This window comes from Aspergillus ruber (assembly GCF_000600275.1).
Source record: "Aspergillus ruber CBS 135680 unplaced genomic scaffold scaffold00024, whole genome shotgun sequence".
NCBI lineage: Eukaryota > Fungi > Ascomycota > Eurotiomycetes > Eurotiales > Aspergillaceae > Aspergillus > Aspergillus ruber.
The window spans coordinates 295647-320434 of NW_024467320.1; the positions used below are offsets into that span (position 1 = coordinate 295647).

Genomic DNA, 24788 nt, shown 5'->3' on the forward strand with positions numbered 1-24788 from the left:
TGTCATAGACCTGACAGTGTTCGCGATTCCAATGGCGAATGATTGGCGCTGCTGCGCAAATAATTTTATCCAGAAGTTCATCAGGAAGTTTGAGAATGAAGGCCTTGTCCATATCGAACACATCATTTTCCTGGGGTCAACTTGTCCAAAGGGATGTTTATGTATTTCTATTGTTGGATTCACTGATGTGTCAGCGGGGTCCCAATTGGGTTAGCGCGTTCTAAGCAACTTCGACCTCCCTTCATCGCCGTTCTCTTTCTGTCATTCACCCATTAATTCACGCTGCGTCTTCATCCAAAACGTGATATATTCAATATCCGCTGCTCTTCTTTTTTCTCTATCGCTTGTTTGCTAGCACAGCGACCCCTTCGATTCACCCCCTTTCCCGACAGACTTTTCTGCCTTGTTTATTCTCTTAATCGTCGCGAGCCTCAAACGCGACAACAGTGGCAACACCTTCCATCTCACAAATAAACTACATCAATATATTACCGTCTACCAACTCAATAAAAATGTCTGGCAAGTTGGACAAGTCTCTTGACGAGATCCTGGTGAACCGCCGCCAGAGCAACCACCGTCGCGGTGGTGCTCGCCGTGGAGGAAAGGCCGGTGCTGCTGGAGGAATCAGAAAGACCAAGGCCACCAAACCTACTGGCAAGGCTGCTGGCAAGGCTGCTGGCAAGGCTGCTCAGCCCGCCGCCGCTCCTACTCCTACTGATAGCAAGATTATGGTCAGCGGCTTGGTGAGTCTACATCTTGTTCCTTTGTCCTGATGGTCAGTACTGACTTCTCCAGCCTGTCGATGTGAATGAGGCCAATATCAAGGTATGTTGATTGAGAGGCCTTTCGCCTTCGGTTTCTATCGCCATGTCTGTTTTTTCGAGACCTTCGAGGCACGAACGGCCTCCACCCGTTCTCGAACCCCTCACCACGTCGTTCCCACATACCCGTGGTAGTCGTTCGGCTTCCTGCATAGGCAACATCCTCCTTCGAGAAACTTTTGCACACACATGCATGCTAGCAATCTGCAAGGTGAAAGAAGTCGAGCTCTGCCGTAGTCTTGCGCAACGCGTGCTCAGTTTAGTGGACCGTTGCCTTAAAAAGCAATCCACCTGCGAAGCTACGCCCGCAGACTGTGCGAAGAACGATGGTTGGAATACACACCATCACATACATGAGCCATTGGCCATGCATTATTTTTGCATTTATTGTATCTCGGGGGCATCAGCGAGCGCAACAGTGAGCCAGCAGCATATCATCAATTCTTTATTTTGGCCAATAGTCAACGGCGGTATTATCATATCGTCTACGTGAGACCGAAGAGCAACGCTTAGTGAACGCATGGTCATCTCCGTTTCGACCTTTCAGGATCTATTCGGCGCATTCACTTGACCGCTGAGACTGAACCAATGCGAGGGTAGCTGGAGCGGCACCACGTGCACTGCTAAAGTCCTGACGAGAACGGGTGAATCCGTTTACAGTGGACGTCTGCATTTTTGCATGTGGTCTATATATGTGGGGGTATATCAGTTGGATACAAGGTCATGGTCGACGTAAGGAGAGAGGGACATGACATGTGTGATATCATGCCGGTTTGAGCTTGCGTTGCAGGCGATGCACGCTCGTATACGATGCGGATCAGGGCAGCGACCGGAATTTATTCTGCATATGTGGTCCTTTGGGGTTGCTGGCTACTAATCGCCGCTGTGTGCTCGCTGATGCTTTTCTCATCGAGTTGAGGCCGTTACGCGAGTCCTTTTTTCGATCATTATTGCTTTGCCTAAGCGATAGTCGCAACATATAACGTTTCGATGGAAATACTAATCCGATCTCCTGCTATAGGAATACTTCACCAAGTCTGCAGGCCCTGTCAAGCGGGTGATGCTCACATACAACCAAAATGGCAGTAGCCGCGGAATTGCCTCGATTATTTTCAGCAAGCCGGACACTGCCGCCAAGGCTGCCAGAGAGCTGAATGGGCTTCTGGTTGATGGTAAACCGATGAAGGTTGGTACATCTATTCCTTGCTAATTTCTGGTAGTAACTAACAGTCGTAGATTGAGGTGGTTGTTGACGCCACACGTGCTCCTGCTGTTCCCGAACCGAAGTCTCTTGCCGAGCGCGTTGCACAGTCAGCCAAGTCGCAGCCCAAGCCCGCGACAGGACCGAAGCCGGCCGGCGCCGGTCGCCGTGGTCGCCGTGCTGCTCGTGGCGGCGGTCGCCCCAACCGGCCCCAGAAGAAATCGAGGGAGGATCTTGACGCTGAAATGGATGACTACTTTGTCTCGAACGAGAGCGGCGGAGCACCGGCGGAAGGAAACGCCCCTGCCAACAGCCAGGCCCAGCCGGCGACGAACGGTGGCGAAGATGTTGGCATGGCTGAGATTTCTGTAGGTTCTTATCTTCCAAGTGATCATGGGATGAGTGCTAATGTCACGATTTAGTAAACACTTTTTTGTTGGGTTTTGATTTTTGTGTTTTTTATGCGGAAGTAGCAGGTCACTTCGCTTTTTACTTTATTTTTATTTGATATTCAATGGGTTACGTTATTTGCTTAATTCACCGGCTGGGGAAGGGGTTTGAATGTATTTAATGAAGGGTCGCGGGAGAGTATCACCAAGGAAACACGTATGAAACGCAATAAATTTTCCAGTATGATCACACGCTCCGTACAGAGTACGGAGTACAAGTAAAAAAAAAAAAAAAATCAATCAATAGAAATATAGCGCGGTGACAGCGGCAGACCCCACGCTGGGACTTTTGAAAATCCATTCAACTAATTATTTCAATAATTAATGCCCAACGCAGAAGGCTTCCAGAAGATAGCGATACTAGCGTCTGACCATCCACATGGCGCGACAGGCCAGCTCATCTATCAGTGACCGCGGGGGGATATGTGTACAGGACGGAAGTACGTACAGTGTAGGTGTCAGATGCGGTGTATCACCGCCGATTGTGCACGGTGTGGAGAGGGAAGGATATCTGCATTCCACGCGCTGCAGACAAAACCAGGATGCCGGGGTATCGATCATTTTTATTTGTGAGTGCGTAAACTACGTATACCGCATCAAAGCACCAAGAACGAGATAGATCATATCCAATCGAGCGGTACGGAGAAAATAGGGGAAATACGGAAGCCCTAGTTAAGACACTAGGAACGCTCCCGAAAACAGTTTCGTTCCCCGAGGACGATCTGTGACCCAGAAAGAAATCCAGACGGTGGGATGGGCGGAAGATCTGCCGAAATTTAATATTGGATTTTGGGCAGAAAATAATAAAAAATAAAAACAGAGCTGTCCGGGGATGTGTTTCCGGTGATGCATTCTTTGTTGCATATCCTTCCGTGGAGTCAAGTGGTACGTACTGTTGTTGGCCCTCGCTGTATATTAACCCTCTCTTCCTTTCTTCTATTGTCTTCTTCTTTCCTCACCACTCTTCTCTATACATATTCCTGTCTTAGTATACTACTGAGTAGAATACTATCACAATGTTTCCCTTCCTTCCCTGGTCTTGCAAGACCAACATGCGCTCCTCTCCCAGTGCGCCCACCGCCAGCATTGAAAATAGCTTCGGCTCCAGCTTCTCCATGCCTTCTCCTCCTACTTCTATGGCCACTATGGCTACCACCACTAGCACTGCGACTGCTACTTCCACTCTTGCCGACCTCTCTCCCAGAAAATCCTCCTACACTTCTTACGGCCAAGGCAGCTCTTCTTCTTGTGCCTTCCCTTCCTGGCCAAACCGCCCCTCCCTGGTCTGTAGCGATCCAGACCAATCCACCTCTTCCTCAGCAATGAACAACACCAGCCCCTCCACTCCCAGCGCCTACATCTCCGACGAAGAACTCCTCGACACACCGCTCTCCTCGCCATCCGAGGAACTAGGCGACGACAAGCAGAGCCTAGATCCCACCCTCATGAGCATGAGCTACACCACCGAACAGCGTATCAGGAATATGCGCGAAATGGCCGAGGAGGAAGAGGGGCGTGCCCGATTCCTCGCCCAGGTCCAGGCCCACGCCCGCGCTCAGCAAGCCATGCGGCTGCAGAAGCCTCAGTCACAGCTACCGGTGACCGCGACGACTACGACTACGACGAATCAAACGGCCACGGGGCCGGCGATGACTACGATAGCGGCACGTCGGAAGCGCAGGACGGTTGTGCCCGTCGGGAAGAAACGGCGGGCGACGTCTTCGTCATCTTCGAACAAGTGTTATCCGCGAGTTTGAATTTTTCACCCTTCTATCCACAGTTGCGGTGGACGATGCTCCGCGGCGATCCAAGCGTATCAAACCGGATACGAGATTCCGGTTGGTTCGTTCGATCTGTCGGTCAGGAGGCCTGCAGCTCTGATTATATTCGACGGCCGTTCGAGAACGATGAGCAATGAGGGGCAATTCCTTCTGCAGGTGCTTGTCAGCTGCTCTTGGTTTTCCGACTTTCCTCAGGGAAAAGGGAATTCTACACCGGCTACAGCGCCTAAACTCAATGCCGTTTTTTCTTTTGATGCCCGATGAATATCCGGAAGATCCGATGACTAACTCTCGGTGGAAGACCGAAAGTGAGAGTCAGGGATTTTACCGCTAGTTGTGACTCACTATTTTTTTTTTTTTTTTTTTTTTTTTTTTTTTTTTTTTTTTGCTTTAGCGATTTTTTGCTTTTTTTTTCCCTGGCGTGGCGTTGGTCTGTGGCATAACATACCCATTTTGCATTGCATTAGTACCCCTGCTTCTGTTTCTGTGCTGTATTCCGACTTCATGTCTCATGTTTGATACCCTCATGTCCAGCGTTTGCATTCTTAGATACCAACACTTTACCATTATTATTACTTAGTTACAATATCCAATTTACGATTGAATCACTTGAACAAACATCCAACCTCCGCAATCACCTCTCTTCCCTCCCGAAACATCCCCCCCTTAACCCGAAGTATCCCCTCCACGCCCATAGCTCGACAAACGTCCACGACGCTTCCCTCCACATCAGCCCCGTAAACCAACAATCCCAGCGCAAACACCAGCCCGCGCACCGTCTCACCACTCTCAATTTCTTTGTCTAATGCCTCGATGACGGCAGCGGCAATCTCCACTTGTTCCTCTTCCGATAGGGGTTCCAGTCCCACTTCCAGTTCCCGCCGGTCCGCTTCCGCGCCCGGTTCCGTTTCCGCGTGCCGTTGTTCCCCGGATTTTGTCTCGGATTTAGACTTAGACTCATCCCTGAATCCTGGTTCCGGTGCTGGCGTAGATCCCGGTCCAGATCTTGGGTCGTGATCGTGATCTACCGGCCAGAGACGCGCGTTGTGGTTTAGAGCTGTGAGATTGTAGATACATGATGCTGCGACTACGCGGAGGTTAGCGGGGATTTTCGTTTTATTGCCGTTTGCGTCTGTGGTGAGATTTTCGGAAAGGAGAGCGCTTGTTGCGAGGTGAGTGATTGTGTCGCGCAGGGCGCGGTCTGTGGCGAGGTGTGTGGTGTACAGTGGAGTGATGAAGAGGTTGCAGGCGAGTTGGAGGAGGGTCATGCGGAGGTTGTAGGGAGCGGGTGTAGATGCGGGTGCGGATGCCGCGGGTGCAGATTGTGATCCGGGGGATGTAGATGTCGATGTCGATTCAGATTGATCTGTGGGGGATACGGGCGATGCGAGGGAGAACAAGGAGGAAAGGGTTGCGTGGGCGGGGGAGTCCCTTTCTGCAAAATAGCCGCTGACGCGAGGGTCGAGGAATAACAGACGGGCGAGATCGACCAGTACGAAGCGGTTTTCGCGTGGGAGGTGTGGCGCAGTGGTTTGGAGGAATGTTGCGATTTCTGGTAGGTTCGTGGGGATTGGGATGTCGGCTGGAGCGGTTGTGGCGTTGTTTCGGGCTTGTAGGAAGTCGATGATGGATGAAACCACGGGGCCGGAGTCGTGGGGGCTCAGTTTCTGGCGCACTTTGTCCAACGGCGGGAATTTTTTATACAGTACGTAATTTTCGATCTTCTTCTGAAGGGTTGGGAGGTCAAGTCTGCGATGCGGATGCGCATTTGCAAGTTGCTCCTGCTGCACCATCTGCACCAACAGCCGTACATTCCCCCGTAGCATCCCCGGATTCGCCCCACTCCACTCATCCACCTTCTCGCCACGCAGGAATGCCATGAACGTCGGCGTCGCACGCACCCCGTACTTCATCCCCACGTCCAGCGCGACGCTGATGTCGACTTTAACCAGAACCGCATGGTCCCCTGCTTCTTCGGCAAGCTCGTCATACGTCGGGTACAGGATTTTGCAGGGGGGGCAGGTTGCGGAGGTAAAGAAAATGACGGCTCCGTTGCCGGTTTGTGATGCAGTGTTCAGGTAGGTGTCGAGTTGTTGCACGTTGTTTGCCATCTGGACTGTGCCACGGGGTAGTGCAGTAGCTGCAGGTACAGGTGCGGCTGGAGTTGGAGCTCGAGCTCGAGCGGGAGCTGAGGGCGGCTGTGGAACACCGGGTGTGCCAGTGCCTTGGGTTACACCGCGCAAAGCATTTTCGATCTGCGGCTTCATCATCTGTCCAAATGGCGTATTCAGGAATGTCTGGGGGAGATTCCGGATGTGCTCGGGGATGTTCTTCCCGAGGAGAAACATAGACAGGTCTTGGGTGAAATTGTTGCAGTTGTGCAGGAAGAGGTCGTATGACTGTGACTGTTAGCTATGTACATCATGCATACTGCAGAGGCATACCTCTGGGCTGTAAATCTCCTCCAGAGATTGGATGTACTCTTCAATTACGTCCTTGGGTAACTCCGTCCTTCCTAGATTGATCATCTCCATTGGGTGACCGTGGTGCGTACTACCTGGGAAGGCCGTCTGGATACCCTGTCCAAAGTAATACTCCGTCCCGTCCAAAACGACTGATGTGTGATAAATCGCATCCATTTGCGTTCCTGTCAGGGCGAGTGAATACTGGCCGGGTCAGGTATGAACGTGATATATATCTGACTTGGGATTACCATTCGCGCAAGACCCTTTTATCTGTCAGAGAGAGTTCAGTTCAATGTTAGGCTATGACTTACCTTGGAAAGGTCGTATACGTATAACTTTACATCCATTTTGATGCGGATTCTATCGTGTCGGTTGTTTTGCTCAACCTTGATCTTGATCGATATCTGGCTCTTTATCAACAAAATCACGTGAAAACCCTGAATGGAAAGTCAGATGGAAACTGATAGAACCAATGCTACTGACTCTTACTTTTCTACTTTGTAATCTGTCTCTATTATACTCCGTAAAGAACAAATTGCTGTTTATTGTTGCTTATATGTAGAAAGCGATGATGCTAACATCTTCAACGGAGGATTCGCCGTGGCGTACTCTGTACCTTGTCTGACAGCATCCGAACTCTCTTTCCTTGACTCATATTATTGTTTCTTAAATTATAATACAAACCTACTTATTCATGTAAACAGGCGCATCATCCAAACCCGAATCAATTGAATGCATAAAACTTCTGTATAGAGCTTCCACAATGTTGACTACTGAAGAACAGCCAATTACATTGCAGCGCATCCTCCACCCAACTTCATGACCGCAACAGCTTCCTCGCCACTACACCACCCCAACCTAGTGAAATGGTAGGTCCACGACACTTCAAGAAAAGGAAAGAGCAAAGAATCTAATGTAAGCAGCCCCCGAAGAAGCGCGGAGGTCCTTCCTCCACCCCAACTCCCAAGAAGCCTCGAACACGCCAATCCAAACTCGCCAAAGAGAACGACATCAGCGCCGAACAAGAAACTGAAATTAAAGAAGCCTTCCACCTCTTCTCCTCTGCAAATGAAACATTCCCCGCTGAAAAAGAGGGTGTTATTTCCCGAAGTGATGTCCGGAAAGCTCTGGTGTACGCTCGCCCCTCTTTTCCCCGCGCGACCCATCGAGTTACGGAATAGCTAGATCGGCTACTGATGAAAATACGATGTGACAGGGCGCTGAACCTTCCTCCTTCCGATTCATCCGAGCTTCAGACTATCTTGTCAGCGACTGACCCCACAAACACCGGTTACGTACCCTACGGTCCGTTCGTTGCTGTTGCAGCTGCGAAACTCCACGCCCGGGATGAGATCGATGAGGATGCTATAGCCGCGGAAGTTGATGCCGCGTATCGATTGTTTACGCGGGGATCAGATGGACCAATTACAATGAACCATCTGAAGAGAATTGCGCGGGAGGTGAAGGAGGATTCGGTGGGGGAGGAGTTGTTGAGGGATATGATACTGGAAGCAAATGGGGGAGGAGTTGGGGAAGGGGTGACGAGGGAGCAGTTTCGGGATGTTATGACTAGGGCGGGTGTTTTTTGATGTTTTCTGCATAGGTCCGGTTGGGTTGTATAGGAAGTATTATGGCGTTTGGTTAGCATGTCTATAGCATTTGGATACTATGAGTACAGAGCAATGAAGCAACGCATATTGAAATCTACCTATAATACACACTAACGCCTTCCAACTGACATGACATATTCACATAACCAAACAAAATCTGGGGTATCATACAATAATATTTGTTTACAAAGGCAATTCGTGTGCTTGCCTGATGATGCAGCGTTAGACCAGCGGTGCCTCAAGAGGTGGCCTATCAATAAATCCAACCTTTTCCGGAACGGATACGCTAGTGGCCCACGAAGTGATAGAAGCAGAGCATTCAGTGGCTTCAGTACCTTCAGTGATTCCGGACGTCGTGGACATGTCCTCTGGCGTCGCCAAGCTGGACGTAGACTCAGTCGAATCGACAAGTTCTGCTTGTGGGGTGGACGGCTCCGTAGATGGCTCCAGAGCTTCGTAAAACAGCATGAAAGCTCCGCCTTGAGATAACACACTAGCCTCACTGACCATCGACACATCTTCGTCACTCAACCGGTACCAGCGCTCCGGCTTTTCCTTCTCGCCGTCCGCCTCTAGAACCGCTTCTGGGACATGTGCCGGGAAAATATCGGTTGGGTATTTTCTGTAGGCAATGTAGTGTCCATTCTCGTGCCGGCCGTAGTGGGTAATGATGGCGCGGAGTTCATATTGGCGACCGCGAACGTCCACTGTCGTACCAGCACGCGGAAGCATGGACTCCTTGGGGTCTGTGCCCCATTTTTCAATGAACTCACTAATTTGAGACACGGATTTAGCTCCTAAGCACCAGTGGTTCAAATCGAGTGACTGGGGAAATCGCACGGCAGCGTAGTTCTTCCTGAGCATTCCGGTATTCTCATCGAACAAACTCCGGTTGATGTGAATGACGAGGCATTTAGGAGATCTCGCAATGACGGCTTGTCTTGATTTTGTCGATGACGCTCGGTTCTTGGACGGAATGTGACACTTGTTCGACAGGGTCTTCTCGGCGAAATCGTTCTCTTCAAGAGCTTCTTCAACCGCTTGCAAGCGTTCCTGCGCAGAGTTTTTGAGCGCATCTGACAGTTTCGGCGAGTCCAATGAGTTGGATATCTGTTCGTCCTCTTCGACTTGCTTTACGAGGTTGTGAAGTTGCTCGCGCGCCCGCAATAACGTACACTTTGCGCACTCCACTCCTTCAATAGGTTCCAGATCCATGTAATGATCGAGGCATTCACGAATATCATATTCAAATTTCGACCCCAGAGGCACGGTAAGACAGTTGAACGGAATGAGGGACAGACCTTCAGTCCAGCCACATTTCATACAACCGACTCTTTGCGCAAGAAGCCCTTCTAGAGGATTGCGAAACGACGGCGTATCACTCTGCGAAGAAAGAAAATCACTATCCTTTCCATTTTGTGAAGAGCCAGACCCAACCACATTCTCCTCCGGTCCAGCCATTTTAAGCCCCAGATTCCTCGTCTGTCGTTTCGAAGCCTGCTGCACCTCGCGGTCAATCTGATCCACAACCTTGGAAAAGTACTCCTGTGCATCCTGTTGTTGCCAACTGCTCATTGATTTCAGATTTGGTGGTATCCACAGCTTCTGCCCGTATTCCGCCGCATCGTTCAACCGTCCCACAATCTCCTGCAGAGCCTGATGCGTTGAAAACGACCCCTTCTCCCCAAGCACTTCGATATTCCGGCCCAAGAACTTCACCAAAGACCGCAGTGACGCGAAACCCTGAATTATACTATTCTGAAAGCACGAGTTATCCCAATTCCCCAACCCCGGCGGAAGACTGTCTTTACTGCCAAGAATAGCGTTTCCGAAACCTGAAAGGCTCGTCCCGCGCGAAAGGAAAGAGGAGAAGGACGTGCTATCGATTCTGAGAATGCGCTGCATCGCCTCGCTTTTCGCTTGAAAGGTCATCGGAAGGGGAATTGTATTCTCGTTCGCGGTATTCGACTTCGAGTCTAGAGCGACAACTATGCGCGATGGCGTTAAGTAAACGATGAGATTCCACACCCCCTGAGGCAACCCGAACGGAACGAGACCAAAATAAGCCAGAGCAAAATAGGCAAGTATCGCGGTTAGAGGCACGTAGACTATAGTCGGATCGCTCTGTATGTATTGGAGAACTGTATCATAATGGCTCTCTCCGCTGTTCCAGGGACTCTGCATGAGGATGTCAGACTTCCCGCTGCGAGTGTTCATGGCTGGCAGGGATATGGAGCGAGCCAGCGCGGAGAGAGTGGTTCCCTAGTTATCATGAGCAAGTTCAAGACATAAAAATGAGATAGTTGAAAGATTGTTGATTGCTTGGAAAGAGTTGAAGCCGACTGGCCGGCTGCATATGTAATCAGTCTGCGGTAAAACTGCGGATGTGGTAGGTACAGTCACCCGTAAGAATTTTTAATTTTTTTATCGGTATTGATAGGGCCCGCCCAGAAAAGATCTTTGTCAAAACAAACAACAACCACTCTACGATAATCCAGCATCATGGCTAAAGCAAGGAGTATGTTGTGAAAATATACGAATTGACGAATTGCACATACATTTCTAACACTATGCTCAATAGCCACATCGAAACATTCCCGCGCCGCCAGACGGGATATTTCCCCGAGCGCCGACGTCGACAAGTCGTTGTTGTCTGCACCTCGCGCTGAAACGACAGTCATTCAGCGTGACTCCATCCTCTCCGAACGTGCGAATGCTGGTATCTCAAAGAAGCAACCGAAGCCCAAGAATATGTCAAGGGCCCAGCGCCAAAGGCAACAGAAGGGCATGGAAAAAGCAGAAATGGTGCTTGATCAGTTGGAGAATAAGGTGGCTAAGAGTGTTAAGAGGGGCAAGAACGTGCAAGCACGTAGGGTATGCAATCATATATCTCAAGTGTTGAATTCGGATTAAGCACTGACTGCCATCTCCAGGCCGACTGGGAAGACATGAACCGCAAATCGTCCAAGTTTGAAGCCCTTCAACTGATCGCCGACGGCGACAATGATGATGATGATAATGATGATGATAATGATGATAATGCTATGGTCGACGATTCTGCACCTAAGTCGCGGGAATCGAAGCCCGCACGTGTGATGCAAAACCCGGTGGCTGATGACCACACCGGCAATGACGAGGATGAAGAGATCACTTGAAGTCGGGGATGGCGATTGTAGCATTGTGCAAGGGGAATAATGTACGGGTGTCATTAAGCACTATTTCCTGGGCCTTAACTGGTTGAGCATTCGATCAATTTCAGTGATGGCCGTCCCTGAAGCTTTTGTCCGGAGGAGCTCCAGGGTATTCACATCTCTTGCCCTAAGGGCCTCCTCTCCGGCTTTCACGGTCATTCCGCATTTCACCCACATTTCAATCCTGTCTTCAACGGGAAGGTTGGTGCACTTCGGGACGAAGACAGAAGCAAGCTTCGTGTTTCCGGCACCCAATATTTCATTATAGAAAGGCTATCATTTATGTCAGCGCATGTCGTTATGATTATGGTCAGGAGGAATCTGTATTGGTACTCACCTCCCATCCTATCGGAGATTTCTTGTTCTTGCCGATTTCTTCCAGCTCCCCCCAGTCACGCTTGGCGACTAGAGCTCTTAACCTTAACCACCAATACGTCTTCTCCGGCATCTTGAATTCACTTTGGACCTTCTGCGCTCTCTTGCTCCATCCTGACCTCATCAATCTGTAAACCGTTTCGTTCAGGCTTAGGCCCACGAATTCGTCTCGCTCCGCAATCTCTTTATCCAGCGTCTCTTGGACCTTTAACAATTGAGAGGATTCGTTGAGCATTTTTTGTTGTAGGACCACTGTAGCATCTTTGGAATCTGCCAATAAGCGGGATGCAAGGTGAAGCTTCTCAGTTTGGCGTTCTAATTCCGTTTCCTGTAACGCTTCCGAGAGCAGAACGTTCGAACCATCAATGGGACGGTCGTCCTGGTAATAAAGATCCTTTAGTAATTCCGAGTCCTCTCCCCTAGCCGCGGTTTCCACAAGGGCAGAAGCCATTGGTCGCGTGTTGATCATCCGGAAAAAGCTCGCGAGAGGAAGCTTGCTCCTTAAGTGAAGGAGTACATAGTTGACCAAATCCGTGTCTCCGCTTTCAATGGCCTTGTCGAGAGCAATCTCGTCTTCCTCCATGTTCAACAGCAGCGGTACTTGCTTCCCGGCTCGCGGTTCATGGTTCAATAGCTGGGTAGCCAAGTGGGCTCGTCCTTCGTCGAATGCGGTTTGGGCAATTAATTCGAAGGATATGCCTGGCTTTCCATCCAGTCTCTGCACGATGAGCTTACAAACAGCCTCGTCATCAACTGTGGAGACTTTAACTTTCTGACTTGCCCAGTGAACATAGATTCGATCTGCAGGGATCTGGAGATATTCTGCAATTCGAATGGCGAGGAAATACTCATGGCGGTTCACTAGACGTTCAATGAGCTTCTCGGGCGTTAGCCTCATATATTGTTCGTAGGATGCTGGTAGCCCAATTTGGTAATCCCTGATGGCCTTCAACACTCGAAGCTTCTCAGTCATTTCCACGAACTCATCGCTATTATACAGTTCCAAGACAGATTTTCCAAAGGAAGCTGCCTTCAGCAGCCGCTTCTGCCAGTAAACGTCGAATTCATGACCTGCAGCTTTGACGCAGGTGTCAACCGCCTCTGGCAGACTGGAGCGGATCCGCTGAATGTTCTCATCAGCCTTAGGGGACTGCTTCTCGAGCAAGTCTACGGAGTCCAGCAGCACTGATGCAGAGGATGAGGAACCAAGTCGAAAAATCTCCTCCGTGACATCTGTTCAAGATGATCAATGATTGTGGAATTTGTGTTCCGATTCAAGTAACCTACCGGACACTTTATGCAGGAATTCACATGCATCATTGGTTATCAGTCTTACACCATCGAACTCTGCTATTACGTGGACATGGCCATCATAGTAGTATCTAGAATACTTAGCAATATTCAGAGAGAAACGAGTTATCCAACATCAGACTTACCTGGTTGCAACACCGTTGGGACCAACGAGATGGATTTCGTCCTCCCATGCCAAAATGACAGCGTCATCACCGCACCACTCAACCTCCCTTGGAGGAGTTCGAGCCTTTGGATCGTATTCACTGAATTTGCTCTGAAAATCACTGCTCACAACCCAAACCTTCCCTTCAGCTGTATAGAGCGCCACAAACCGGCCAGTAGGAGAGACGCTCGTATGCTTAAAGGGGCCATTTTGAAGAAACTTGTCTTCTGCTTCTGTTGGGTCGACTAAGTATATCGTTTTATCGACGGCCAGTAGAACCTCCACAGACCGTGATAGTGTATAAGCCGGGGGGATCAGTGACCACGAGGAGACTTCTCCCTCCGGGCAAGGGGCCAATGGTCTTGGGCGTGGCTCCTCATAGTTTGAAACGGCGACCAACTGGTTATTTGAAAGCAACGCGACAAACCCAGATGTCCAGAATCGACAGGCTCTCACGCCATATTCTTCAGTTCCCTTTGGTAAGGCATTAGCTCCCAGACAACTATACGACAGATGCACCCAACTGTACATTTCCCAAGGAAAAGGATGTGAAGTCGCCAAACAGGCCGAAATACCGCCGCACGGTACCGTCTTCAGAAACCACCAGGAGTTCTTCCTTATCGGACCAGCCGAGACCTCGGATAGAACCATATTCCCACTGGGTGCATGGTCAGTAACTCATAGACTTCAAGACAACGTAAGGGACCAGGACTTACATTTATTCGGTTGATATGCTTCCCCGAACAGGAATAAATATCAATACTCGACTTGGTTGTCTGAGCACCTTGAAATCTATACAGCTTGCTCTCATCACGATATAAAGCTGTAATTGTATTAGTAAAGTTGTGACAGCATCTGCAAACACAGACCACATACCTATAGCTCCTCCATATGGAGCCCCGGCGACAATGTAGTTCTCCAATTCGACATCTTCATCGAAAATGGCATCGTATACGGGGACTTTCCGGTAGAAGCTGTCACCAACTCTCTCCCAATAGGATAACGGATTAGACGGCGCCATTAGATGAGACTTATGTGCCGTATCTCTATTATTCCGACAAGCAGATCAATAGCCGTTGACTTTGATGTTGTTCTGTTGGGCGCATCGGGGAATCTGGAGCTCCGCGTCACATGGGCCCCTTCCGGCGCTAATCCGTATTAGGATTAATTGATCTTGGCACTCGCTGATAACCACCACCTTCCATTTGAGACTTAAACAACGGCCCTAAGTGCCAGTTTAATATGGATGCGGCTAGGTACCATGAATGAGGAGCTCGGGAACTGAGCACAATCTTAGAGTAGAAATCTCATGAGGATACTCCTAACGGATCTACCTGAATGATTCTATCCGCAAGAGACACAACGCGCGATGGCCTCTGAATCGCATTTAAACCAAGAGTCATCTAGAATTTCCCCAGCTGGTGCCCTATTTGTCCGGCTCAAACTGCAGCAACTCTCCAATAAGCTGCACCAGCTTTACTATATCTTCCTTGGTAAGATCGGCATGCCGCTCACTATCAAAACACAATTCTTCCAGCCATTTTTGCAGTGCGGGGCTCGGGATATCTGCGCTGGTCTTACCACCCATAGCTCTACCCGATATTTGCCATCTGATGGGCAAGGATTGGAGGTGTTATCACCAAGCTGTCAAGAAAGGGGAGGTTGTCAAAGAAAAAGTTCAAAGAGCTATCATGTCTATCAACATCATTCCAAACAATCTTCTCTTATCGTAGTTTGGCTCACCATACATCCCATGCTCCATAGATTCACACGGTGGTTCAAACAGTCTTTGAATAGAACTTCAGGTGCTTGAACTGGTAGTGGCATATGAAGAGTCTAAGGGACATTTGTATGCGAGAACGATTATGATAGGAATCGAAAAGAACGGAGAATATGCCATGTATGAGACTGGTCTGATAACGTACTTCGGCATGCCAAAATCCAGAGCTTTTCCATCTTTTCTTTGGATATGCCCGATATCTGGGTTCCCTAGCATATCGATGAATCCTCTCCCAGGTATATTGCTCATACAAGGCATGGTAAACGCGAGGTTTTTTCATGTGAAGGTCTAGCTCTATTAATGGATTATTCCAATGAACAAGGACGCAATCATGATCTACCTCCATGACAAATTTTCTGCTGGCGCAGAACATCGAGCCCTAAAAGGGACTGCTTCGCGACAGCCTTTACATGTTCTCCGGGAAGCCTCGTATCAACAAAGAGTTCATCAATTGTATCAGGAATACTCGGCCCTAGGGGCTCAGATACAAGGCATTGGTGTATCCTGTTCGGGCCCCCCAATTCGAAGTCACCAAGCATGCGTATAATATGTTGAGGACTAAGGTGTATATATGTTAATTTCTCCACGGCATGAAGCTCTCGTTTATATTCATCGTTCTCTCTTTCAGGGACCGAATTTTTGGCAGCAATAGAAAATTGTGGGGTGCTTCATGAGACGACAGTGCATTTTGGGATCGCCCAAGGGATTGCACTACACGCACAAGAAATAATAATTTGTATGGATGTTATCGAGTGGAACAAACCTTCTTGATTGGACAAGTGTCATCCAATTACGTGTTTCCTGGTCACGCAGAGCTCTGAATTAAAGAAACGACATGTATACACATAAAATGCTTTATTCTGGTGTTTAACTGATATAGCTGTTCATGTAGTTGGTAAAGAATTACGCTCACCAAATACGATATGCGGAGCCGATTGTAAGCCTTTCTTGACCAATCGATCAACAATATCCTCGATGCAAGCTATGCTATCCCGGTGCCGAGGATCATCCATTTGGAATACTCGATATGCTGCCTGGAGGGGGAAAAACGTTGATGCAGGCCCAAAAAGTCTCATTCTGTCTTGGATAAGATACTCCATGCTCATGCAAATTTGTTTAGAAAGCACAATCATATTTTCTTGGGTGTAATTAAAATCAAATTGCCATGATGACGATTGGATTTCAGGAATAAATGATGGGAGAGATGCCAGTTTGCTGATTTCAGATAGGCAGATGATGCGGAAGGCCCAAAGATGGGTGTAGACATTGGCCATGGTGATATTAGGATACCAGGTGTATCCATCATGGGGAGATGCTCCTGTAATGTGCGTGTCTGGAAAAACGGGCCAGTAATGAGGCTCCGTGTTCTCTGTCCGAAGGCGTATCTCCCAATTTTCAAGGTTATCTAGAGCAGCCATAAAGTATTCGACCAAATTTATTACATCATGAGAGCTGCCCTGACATGGATCGCTAAGCAGCATGTCGATCTGTTGTAGGAGAGACGGAATAGCGGCTGCTTCGCTAAGGAGGCTCTGTATGGGAGATGCTCTATATGTGGAGAATGGTACGTAAATCCAAGGCACAGAAGCCAGAAATGTAGGTCGGCGACAACGGAAGGCCTGAATTATCTGAAATTATGTCGGTCAGCTAGTTACTGGAATAGGAAGGTTATGTACGAACCAGTATAGGGCGAAAACCGACGAACAGCGTATGGAACACCCCGGAACGATACTGTTCCACACGTTGGGTCTGTAATAAGTTTCCTATACCATTGACATGGGCTGTAAAAGCTATCGCAGAGTTCGGGAACATGATCTATTTCATGTCAGCAGCAGTATGAGACAGACTTGAATGTCAGATATATTTACCTCGGCCAATGCAATACACATTACAGCCGCCATAAACACAGAATGAAAGGCATAGCCAGATACAGTAAGTCCTTTCCTAACCGCTTGAATTGCCGCATCGTAGCTCTCAACTCTGTCGAGGGACGACCCGCCCATTTGAGGATTCTGGGGTAGAATCGAAGTTGCCAAAGCTCTTAAGGTCGCGCGCAGAACGCAATCACGATCAGATTTCCCTAGAATTTTTGGAATGGCTGCCAGCCAGGAGCCACATATCCGAGATCGCTTGCTTTCAGCGAAGTCTGTTATAGAGGTTATTTCGTCTTCCGGAATGTAACACTCCACGACCAGTCCCGGGAGATCATCCCACGGTGGTCGCGTGGGATTCAAAACTGACCCCGGTTGAAAGCTGGCTTCAATACCGGCACCTGTGACTTGTTTTTGGCTCCCAGAAAGACCAGAAATAGCCAGGCTCTCGGGTTTCCCTTGAGGCATGGCCATCTGGATATCCCGCTGATTTGGCACGGAAGGCGACCTCGAAGAATGGTCATTCTGCAATACAAAAGTCCAATTAGACTGGTACCCATCGCATTTTCGTCCCGTAAGGACACACTGGCTGCACTCAGGACGCTTGCCATCGCACTATTAGGATGTTAGTTCTCCTGCAATGAAAAGAGGGGAAAAGGCTCATAACCATACCCCTAGTTTTCGTGTTCTACATGTTTGGCAGACAGATCGTTGCTTGACTTTCATTATGGAAGAAGAGGATGTGGAGCATCAACTATAATTGTTTTCCTATCTTCTTGGTCTTGGGTTGACGGAGTGGTGGTAAGCAGTTTTGGGATTTTAACAATGTCAAGTACCAAAACGGCTTAGTGTTACAGCCTCAGGCAACGATAGTGCCACGGATTTATTCCATGTTGAATCAAGATTTTTACTAGCAAGAGGTCCATTTGATTCAACATGATACAAATTTAGTACAAGTGCAGATAGTTTTCTTCTTCTGCCCAGGCTCCAACCAGCTAACTTTGTTCATAATTCCCTCTTTCTCAAAAATCCTTCTGAGATCCTTGCCAGAATGGGTAAAATGATGCCAAGACTCGAAATGCATGGGAACAAGATGTTCAATCCCGATTTCTCGCACTAGTTTTGCAGCATCTTCTCCGCTCATGGTGATCTGAATTGGCCCTGACCTGGAAAAGCTGCATAAGCTGCAGGATCGTCATCGAGGGTAATGAATGTCTGTGGCGCATCCTCGAGAAACAAATGGGTGACATCGAACTTCGTGCCTTCTGGGGAAAAAATAGGGTCGGTAGGCAGGTTGACACAGTTAATCTCTAGGATTGCCGTGACAGTAGTGATGTGGGTGATATGCAGGGAGCTCTGGAAGTTTGTAGAGGACATCATTAACGATAGTAACAATAGGATTTCTTGAGAATTACACTTGGATAGGAATTGCTCGGAGCTACCGGGGAAGCGAGCGCTTTATTGTTGTTAGACACGCTAAAAGATACAAGTATTGCAGAAAATGATTTGTCAAGCATAATAGGTTGCTTTCAAATTGATTCTAACAACAATTTCAGCTTAAAAATTCATTAATCGAAGGCTCGGTCGCCCACCATGACTTCAGGTGGTTTGCACTGCTTTCCCAATTCGGTTTCAAAAACCACCAAGACCAATGGCAACCAGTGGTGCTCCAAATATCCAGGCATTGGTCTGCGCCAACCTTTAACTCAGCACTGAAAGAACAACACGTCGCATTCCCTGAAAGAGAGCCATTATCAACAATCCCGAAGCAAACCCAAAACAAAAACTCCTCCATGCGCCATAGACTCCATTCGTTGCCTCCCCTCTTACGTCCCTTTGGCCCACAGACAAGCTCCAATATCAACGCGAGAAAGCAAAGGGACAAAGCAAGCATGGCCTCGAGATGCCGAGCCATTTCATGCTCTCTGAGATTTCCATTGGTATTTTCATGTTAAATAGAATCAGTATTCTGGTATCGGGATTAGGTAGGGTGTAGGATCAATTGGGCGAATGGGTAGCCGAGGTATGAGCCTGCGAAGTAGATGATAAGAATAATGATGGTGAGGTTGGTGATGGCAATGATAATTGGGAATTCCTAGAAATCACTTCAGATAGGAGGCCTCATGGTCTATCAAATTGACCAAGCATAAATGCATACTGAATGCGACAATGGGACAACAGCGTGATCCCAGGTCGGAGGTATTATGACATTTTGGAAACTGAATGAGCGGCCGTCAGGAATAGCAGACTGCTGGTCTGATCTTGAATATGCCGGCCATGACATGCTTTGAGACGATCGAGAAGAGTGGAAAAGAGGAGGCGTAATGGAGGCCGGCTGTAATTGAGATCTTTCGTAAAATGGCGGATATATGAGTGATAGGAAACTCGTATAAGTGTTGAATGATCTAAAAAGACGGTTTTTATGCGAAAATGATTATAACAGGCTGTCTGAGGCATAAGCATGGAGGTTCTCTATATTCTTCTGCAAGGCCATGTCTCGAAGATCGCGACTTCCATATTAGGAAGCATACCTTCAGATCCACAGAGTACTTGAAAACGTAGATTTAAAGTTAAGTAAAAGGCAATGTTGCTTTATATGAACACTTTCATTCGTTAATAAGAGTTAAAGAAAACCCATATATCATTTCAAAGAAAAGTTAGGGAAGCATGTGTCGATAATCCGGAGAAGATAACTAAAGCTTTAAAGCAATTTCCGAATCGACGACCAACTCTCTTACAGAGAAAATAACACAATAACCTTCAATGCCGCGCCAAAGAGACAGCCCGTCCGAATCCCTACAAAATACCCTGGATCGAGAATATATTCATACAAGCTCAAAGCAAAACCTTCATCAAGCACCATGGGGTCCATCCAGTGCTGGTATCTTCTCAGTCTCCCAAATAAACTCCAGCGCTAAGGCAGAATATGAGGGATAGAAAGCAAATTTTGCCTCGACCTGGCGTGCTACTTCATAATATGAGGCTGCATCATCCTTACAAGTTGAGGGTGAATCGTACGATGATTTCACCAAACGGACTGACAAAGTATAAGCCTGCGATATGGATGATGACAAGGGCACCTATGAAACTGAAAAGGCCGAATCATGATATATAGAGCGAGATAACGGGAAGAAACAGCCGGTGGAAGATCCACCTTGATTGGCATGGCTCGTACGACGGCGACGGTACTACTATGTAAAAGCCCAGGCTACAACTATGACTACCACATCAAGAAACATAAACCGCCAAGATTCCGTCTTCTCCACCTGTCTAACTGTGTATGGAATGTAGGCCATTGCTCATTGCTCCGATACTAAGAAAATATATCATAAAATGCTTCTATCGACAAATAGGAAGGATGCGAAAAGAATCGACTGGATACAGGGAAAAGAAGAGAAAAATAAATTGTTTGACAAGTTGTGTAAGCGGGCCAATCGGAGGTCGCCAGCAGCCGTACGTATCCTGAATACTAGAGACCAAGTTTATCATCACACTACTACTGCCGATACAAACACATACGTACACATACGTCCACTTCAGACAGATATGTCTCTATTCGGGGATCGAAACTCTTCCCTGGATGCTCTTCTCCACCAACTGCGGCCTTCTGCCTGGCAGCAGTTCCTGGATCGACCGTGTATTTTCCTCGCACGCAAGTTCTACACATGGCAACCTGCAATTCCTGCTCAACCACTCGCAAACTATGTCTCTATTGTCTGCGTGTCAGATACTCATAATGCTCAACCAAAGCTCCCAAACAGGGACATCCTAATCCATGCCGGGGATCTGACGCAATCGGGATCTCTCCATGAACTACAGAAAACGGTGGACTGGTTACGCTCGCAGCCGCATAAAACCAGAATAGTCATCGCTGGAAACCATGATCTGATACTTGATGCTAGGTTTCCCCAGAAAAGCGATGCAAGTGGCGATGCTGTCGATTAGGGAGACATAATCTACCTTCAGAAACGACCATTACTTGTGATAACGGTCGCTGTCTACGGATTTACGGAAGCCCCTATTCTCCCTGCCACGGCAACTGGGCCTTTCAGTATCTGCGGAGCGAGAATGTCTGGAATGAGAGGATACCTGATGGTATCGACATACTCATAACGCATGGGCCGCCGCGCGCGCACCTCGATTTGTTGAAAATGGGCTGTATACACCTGTCGAAGGAGCTATGGCTGATTCGTCTACAACTGCATGTCTTTGGGCACATTCATGAAGGTGCAGGAATAGAATGGCTACAATTTGACCCATTGCAGGATGCGTGCGAACGTATGATTGCCTCCGGGGGTGGTATTTGGAACCTTGTCTGGACGCTGAAAGAGTTTGCACATGTTCTTCCGTCCTTCTACCGAGGTCAAAACACTACTTGTGAACCCTGCCATTGTAGGTGGGTTTCGGGATATTGAACGTCGACAGCCGATTAAAGTGGTTGTTTGATTGAATTTTCATGTGCCTAGTGCCCACACTCTCGCTGTTGTCGTACTCCTGGAAGCTCAGACAAATGACACATGAGGGCTCTCAGCAATGATATTCATTCTAACAACCGTGCAATCAAAAAGTTCTTAAGAGGCGTCTCTTCCGTCACTGCTGGTTCACAAGTGTTACCTCCAACCTAGGCACCTTCCTGACCCAACTTGGCTCCTCTTCCAGCACTTTTTTTTCGAGCCCTCAGCTCCTCCTTTCTCATCGTAAATAATAGCAGGACTATCCCGCGACAAGTTACGCTCGATCAACCAATTGAATGCCAATATCAGGTGGTATGGAAGAACAGCAAGGATAGCGTATCGCTAGGGCTCGGAGTATTTGGGGTCTGGGATCGCGGAGACCGGCCAGGTGTGGTTATTGAAAAACCGCACAATCCCGTCGTGTTGACAAATGGTATTTTCAATAACTAAAGTTTTGTACATGCGGTACAAGGACGCTAGACGTGAGTTGTCTTTCGTTGGAGCCTCCTTTCTTTATAACTCTTGCGGGTGCTCTAGGAGCCATGGCATGGATAAAGCGTTGCTAATAGCAGCTGAGGTGTGAGGCTTGTGAGAGAAATATGAAAGGGCATGGAAGAAGGAGCCCATCTTGGCCTAGAAGGAAGACATCTGTACTAGATACGAAGAGTGATTAGAACAGATAATACAACCCGGATAGAGATTTAAATAGTAGCGTAGTAGCTGCAATTGTGATATATAATACTAATACCCTTCAATTTAACGCGGTATTTTGTCATCTGAGCTGGATATCAAAATATCGTGGAACGTAGGGTAAGCACATAGTAGGCTCCATTAAAATATCAGGTGACATTTCCTGATTAATCAACGTCACGTGGCATCTAATCGCCTAAGAAAAGTGAAATGGGTTCCGTCGGAGGTTCAGGGGAAACCGGAGGAGTCGATCATCCGACTGCACGAGGCCTATATGTAGAAGACCCAATTATAACGAACGATTGATATACTCTATCTAATGTAGCCTAGAGTACACGAGTGCTTGAGTGCTTGATGAGTGCTTGTCTATCTATATGTGGCGAACGCTGGCCATATATCGGAGGTTCGCTAGTCGGACTAACGTTATCCCTTTGATCCGACCTATCAGATCTCATCAAAAAGAAGGCCGGAAGAAATGGTAAGACTTGCTGTACTCATCCAAATTAACGTCTGCCTTGTTTATGATACGGGTGGGCTCTCTCTAATACTTTTCTCGGATGCGACTAGGGCATGGATGCTATGCTTGAATTGCCACGTTGTCTCTTACTAACCACTGCGGTATAAACAGTTTATCTCTTGCCGAGAGAAAGGGACCATGATAGTACAATGGCCGATTGGGATCTCAGTGATCTGGCTCAGGAGCTATCCGATCTTGAAGTCGCTCTTCTCCTCTGCTTAGTTGCTCGTGGGCACCCGCTCCTTGAAACTACCAACGATGGAATCGATGACGTTGCCAAAGAGCTTTCTCTGGTATTTCTGTCTTCTCCCAAGTATTTGATGCTCAGGTTGCTGATCTTGGAGAAATAGATCTGCTCCAATAAGTTTGGTCTCTCATGTGCAGTTCTAGATTGTTCGTCTGTGACTTCCGTGGAAGATTTCTGTAATGGGATCGCTGCGAGTGACAGTTGTAAAGGCCAGATTCAACCGCCAGGGTCTAGGGCGGAATCTGTATGTATCGTACAAATAAAACTGATTCAGTAGGGTTAATCGGCTGATGAAAACAGTCTAGCAATTTCTCGATACTCCAGGGCTCTCAAGAACCCAGAAATCGCTCCAGGTCGCTAATTCGGACTGAGCTCGAGGTCGTCAACGTTGTTGTCGCGAAAAATTTTAATCATGTTGATGAATATATTCAGCTCCAGGCACTCGAGGTTGGACATATCTGCTAGCTAGTCTCATATATGTGAACATTCCCTGCTGACAAGAGATAGTTAATACACTCAAAGAAGCTTATGACCGCAAAGGCAGACCTTAATACCCCTGAACATTTTCTGTTTGTACCACTGGTAGCACGGAATACCGAAACTCTACAGCCGGGCTTGAACACGCATTTTGTTGGTCTTCCCTGGGTTGCTATAAAATGTGACAAACTGACAATTAACAGAATGACCATCTGCTCATCTCACACTTTCACGATCCCAAAGATGGATACACGTATCTAGAAGACGGAAATGACTGGCTTTCTGATGGCCAATCCATATCATCTGTTGTCCACAAGCCGGCATCGAAACAATATGCCAAAGTTCCTCAACTAGTAAGTTCTCTGCGCCTTCCATATTTAAACTATCTAATCGAATGCGTTTAGCTCCTGTATAAGTTCCAACGAGAAGGTGACGCCGTCACCATGAGCGCGGAAGTGCTCCGCTACCAGCAAGATATTATCATATTCCTCCGCCTCAGTCGGGCGGTTGCGGGTGGGATAACAACCAAGTCAAACAACTACTTTCTGCGGTTCTCAAAGTATGTCCAACTTTCTTTTCCAAAATTCTTATGTCTAACCCGAACAGATTCCTAGCCGCGTTACATGGACTCGACTACCTCACCCCTTCGATCGCCGCATTGGCCGCGAAAAAAGTCTTCCGCCATCGAATCATAATCGCAAAACCGGAAGACGACCGCAGTCTGCAGTACGGTAGTGATCTGGAGGCTGTTTCGCAGGTTCTGAGGAATGTTGGCCCGGAGGAGATTTTGGAGAGCGTGCTTGCATTGGAGGCACCTCTGTGAACGCCGCGTATACTCATTGCTCTGTGCCCTTTATATCTCAATTATAGAAGGCTTTCAGATCCAATTTCAGCGCCAGTTCTCTAATAAGTGGATCTTTCCGCGTGGGGTCACATCAAGCTCTATGCATTCCATTTAAGGAACGTCGATAAAAGATAGTGGTTCTATAGGTTATCCGTAGGAAAGCATACTCCTCCGTGCAGCTACTAGCTCAATTGTGGGCCAGTCCTTCAGCAATAATGACGTTGCCGGTTTCCCAACTCAGACACTTCTTGACATCTTCTTACAAAGACAACCAGTTCTCATGATGGCGGCAGTTGTAAGCGATACTGTTTCCATTCCCATGAGTTCACCATGAACTGTTACTAACCAACATCAACCTCCAAGAACCTGATCCTTGGGAGTTGGACAGCCGATCCGCGTAAAATAACTTACGATGCCTTTTGGAGATCCCACGATAGAGCACGGCTTGGAAAATACTCAATCGACAATGGTATATGAATGCGGTTTCCCTCCAAGTAAAGAAGAGAGGGGGGAGTTAGCAGTTAGCTAACACTGTTCTGAACATACCGAAAGAAATGTA

The 24788-nt window shown here is 48.0% G+C and overlaps 12 protein-coding genes across 12 annotated transcripts; 6 read left to right on the top strand and 6 right to left on the bottom strand.

Annotated features, from left to right (window-relative positions):
• The first annotated feature begins 76 nt into the window (after positions 1–76).
• Positions 77–2733, top strand: EURHEDRAFT_388361 (uncharacterized protein). The gene is made up of 5 exons (XM_040779742.1): positions 77–743; positions 796–825; positions 1843–2007; positions 2058–2390; positions 2445–2733. The coding sequence occupies exons 1-5, from the start codon at positions 513–515 to the stop codon at positions 2445–2447; spliced, it is 762 nt and encodes a 253-aa protein (XP_040636639.1). The 5' UTR covers positions 77–512; the 3' UTR covers positions 2448–2733.
• A 392-nt stretch (positions 2734–3125) lies between these two features.
• Positions 3126–4622, top strand: EURHEDRAFT_414902 (uncharacterized protein). Its single transcript, XM_040782556.1, has one exon. It carries the CDS (start codon positions 3488–3490, stop codon positions 4226–4228), a length of 741 nt encoding a protein of 246 aa, XP_040636640.1. The 5' UTR covers positions 3126–3487; the 3' UTR covers positions 4229–4622.
• Positions 4623–4693: 71 nt separating this feature from the next.
• On the bottom strand, positions 4694–7083 carry EURHEDRAFT_414904 (bifunctional C97 family peptidase/thioredoxin family protein). The gene is made up of 4 exons (XM_040782557.1): positions 7029–7083; positions 6966–6980; positions 6697–6918; positions 4694–6651 (listed from the first exon to the last, which is right to left on the bottom strand). Exons 1-4 carry the CDS (start codon positions 7062–7064, stop codon positions 4858–4860), a joined length of 2067 nt encoding a protein of 688 aa, XP_040636641.1. The 5' UTR covers positions 7065–7083; the 3' UTR covers positions 4694–4857.
• A 181-nt stretch (positions 7084–7264) lies between these two features.
• On the top strand, positions 7265–8413 carry EURHEDRAFT_414905 (EF-hand superfamily Ca2+-modulated protein). The gene is made up of 3 exons (XM_040782558.1): positions 7265–7586; positions 7641–7849; positions 7934–8413. Exons 1-3 carry the CDS (start codon positions 7584–7586, stop codon positions 8304–8306), a joined length of 585 nt encoding a protein of 194 aa, XP_040636642.1. The 5' UTR covers positions 7265–7583; the 3' UTR covers positions 8307–8413.
• Positions 8414–8549: 136 nt separating this feature from the next.
• On the bottom strand, positions 8550–10544 carry EURHEDRAFT_404762 (ubiquitin-specific protease UBP1; the record flags this gene model as incomplete). Its single annotated transcript, XM_040780335.1, has 1 exon — positions 8550–10544. The coding sequence occupies one exon, from the start codon at positions 10542–10544 to the stop codon at positions 8550–8552; it is 1995 nt and encodes a 664-aa protein (XP_040636643.1).
• A 141-nt stretch (positions 10545–10685) lies between these two features.
• Positions 10686–11482, top strand: EURHEDRAFT_525130 (Alb1 domain-containing protein; the record flags this gene model as incomplete). Its single annotated transcript, XM_040786942.1, has 3 exons — positions 10686–10845; positions 10909–11201; positions 11261–11482. Exons 1-3 carry the CDS (start codon positions 10830–10832, stop codon positions 11480–11482), a joined length of 531 nt encoding a protein of 176 aa, XP_040636644.1. The 5' UTR covers positions 10686–10829.
• vp16 (tethering complex subunit VPS16) lies at positions 11123–14370 on the bottom strand (the record flags this gene model as incomplete). Its single annotated transcript, XM_040787409.1, has 7 exons — positions 11123–11791; positions 11856–13126; positions 13181–13275; positions 13330–13823; positions 13879–14007; positions 14066–14172; positions 14226–14370. 7 exons carry the CDS (start codon positions 14368–14370, stop codon positions 11543–11545), a joined length of 2490 nt encoding a protein of 829 aa, XP_040636645.1. The 3' UTR covers positions 11123–11542.
• A 206-nt stretch (positions 14371–14576) lies between these two features.
• Positions 14577–15915, bottom strand: EURHEDRAFT_542823 (uncharacterized protein; the record flags this gene model as incomplete). The annotated part of the gene is made up of 5 exons (XM_040787410.1): positions 14577–14925; positions 15093–15185; positions 15211–15356; positions 15470–15795; positions 15893–15915. The coding sequence occupies 5 exons, from the start codon at positions 15913–15915 to the stop codon at positions 14776–14778; spliced, it is 738 nt and encodes a 245-aa protein (XP_040636646.1). The 3' UTR covers positions 14577–14775.
• A 31-nt stretch (positions 15916–15946) lies between these two features.
• EURHEDRAFT_505492 (uncharacterized protein) lies at positions 15947–17787 on the bottom strand. Its single transcript, XM_040785837.1, has 4 exons — positions 17673–17787; positions 16998–17615; positions 16810–16944; positions 15947–16757 (listed from the first exon to the last, which is right to left on the bottom strand). The coding sequence occupies exons 1-4, from the start codon at positions 17724–17726 to the stop codon at positions 16014–16016; spliced, it is 1551 nt and encodes a 516-aa protein (XP_040636647.1). The 5' UTR covers positions 17727–17787; the 3' UTR covers positions 15947–16013.
• Positions 17788–18552: 765 nt separating this feature from the next.
• On the bottom strand, positions 18553–18915 carry EURHEDRAFT_404766 (uncharacterized protein; the record flags this gene model as incomplete). Its single annotated transcript, XM_040780336.1, has 1 exon — positions 18553–18915. One exon carries the CDS (start codon positions 18913–18915, stop codon positions 18553–18555), a length of 363 nt encoding a protein of 120 aa, XP_040636648.1.
• Positions 18916–20546: 1631 nt separating this feature from the next.
• On the top strand, positions 20547–21557 carry EURHEDRAFT_532615 (metallophosphatase domain-containing protein; the record flags this gene model as incomplete). The annotated part of the gene is made up of 3 exons (XM_040787226.1): positions 20547–20925; positions 20967–21340; positions 21363–21557. The coding sequence occupies 3 exons, from the start codon at positions 20547–20549 to the stop codon at positions 21444–21446; spliced, it is 837 nt and encodes a 278-aa protein (XP_040636649.1). The 3' UTR covers positions 21447–21557.
• Positions 21558–22636: 1079 nt separating this feature from the next.
• Positions 22637–24496, top strand: EURHEDRAFT_414911 (uncharacterized protein). Its single transcript, XM_040782559.1, has 7 exons — positions 22637–22954; positions 23012–23152; positions 23209–23355; positions 23416–23538; positions 23589–23738; positions 23790–23944; positions 23992–24496. The coding sequence occupies exons 1-7, from the start codon at positions 22811–22813 to the stop codon at positions 24206–24208; spliced, it is 1077 nt and encodes a 358-aa protein (XP_040636650.1). The 5' UTR covers positions 22637–22810; the 3' UTR covers positions 24209–24496.
• The last annotated feature ends 292 nt before the right edge of the window (positions 24497–24788 follow it).

What these genes read in the sequence shown, in the direction of transcription:
- EURHEDRAFT_388361 (XM_040779742.1), top strand. Translation starts at nt 513, where the DNA reads ATGTCTGGCAAGTTGGACAAGTCTCTTGACGAGATCCTGGTGAACCGC. An exon ending in AGATTATGGTCAGCGGCTTG is followed by an intron (nt 744 to 795) that starts GTGAGTCTACAT and finishes TGACTTCTCCAG; the next exon opens with CCTGTCGATGTGAATGAGGC. An exon ending in TGAATGAGGCCAATATCAAG is followed by an intron (nt 826 to 1,842) that starts GTATGTTGATTG and finishes CTCCTGCTATAG; the next exon opens with GAATACTTCACCAAGTCTGC.
- EURHEDRAFT_414902 (XM_040782556.1), top strand. Translation starts at nt 3,488, where the DNA reads ATGTTTCCCTTCCTTCCCTGGTCTTGCAAGACCAACATGCGCTCCTCT.
- EURHEDRAFT_414904 (XM_040782557.1), bottom strand. Translation starts at nt 7,064, where the DNA reads ATGGATGTAAAGTTATACGTATACGACCTTTCCAAG. An exon ending in AGGAGATTTACAGCCCAGAG is followed by an intron (nt 6,652 to 6,696) that starts GTATGCCTCTGC and finishes TAACAGTCACAG; the next exon opens with TCATACGACCTCTTCCTGCA.
- EURHEDRAFT_414905 (XM_040782558.1), top strand. An exon ending in GATGTCCGGAAAGCTCTGGT is followed by an intron (nt 7,850 to 7,933) that starts GTACGCTCGCCC and finishes ACGATGTGACAG; the next exon opens with GGCGCTGAACCTTCCTCCTT.
- EURHEDRAFT_505492 (XM_040785837.1), bottom strand. Translation starts at nt 17,726, where the DNA reads ATGAAAGTCAAGCAACGATCTGTCTGCCAAACATGTAGAACACGAAAA. An exon ending in GTAGAACACGAAAACTAGGG is followed by an intron (nt 17,616 to 17,672) that starts GTATGGTTATGA and finishes ACATCCTAATAG; the next exon opens with TGCGATGGCAAGCGTCCTGA. An exon ending in TGTGTATTGCATTGGCCGAG is followed by an intron (nt 16,945 to 16,997) that starts GTAAATATATCT and finishes GACATGAAATAG; the next exon opens with ATCATGTTCCCGAACTCTGC.
- EURHEDRAFT_414911 (XM_040782559.1), top strand. Translation starts at nt 22,811, where the DNA reads ATGGCCGATTGGGATCTCAGTGATCTGGCTCAGGAGCTATCCGATCTT. An exon ending in TTCAGCTCCAGGCACTCGAG is followed by an intron (nt 23,356 to 23,415) that starts GTTGGACATATC and finishes GACAAGAGATAG; the next exon opens with TTAATACACTCAAAGAAGCT. An exon ending in TACTTTCTGCGGTTCTCAAA is followed by an intron (nt 23,945 to 23,991) that starts GTATGTCCAACT and finishes TAACCCGAACAG; the next exon opens with ATTCCTAGCCGCGTTACATG.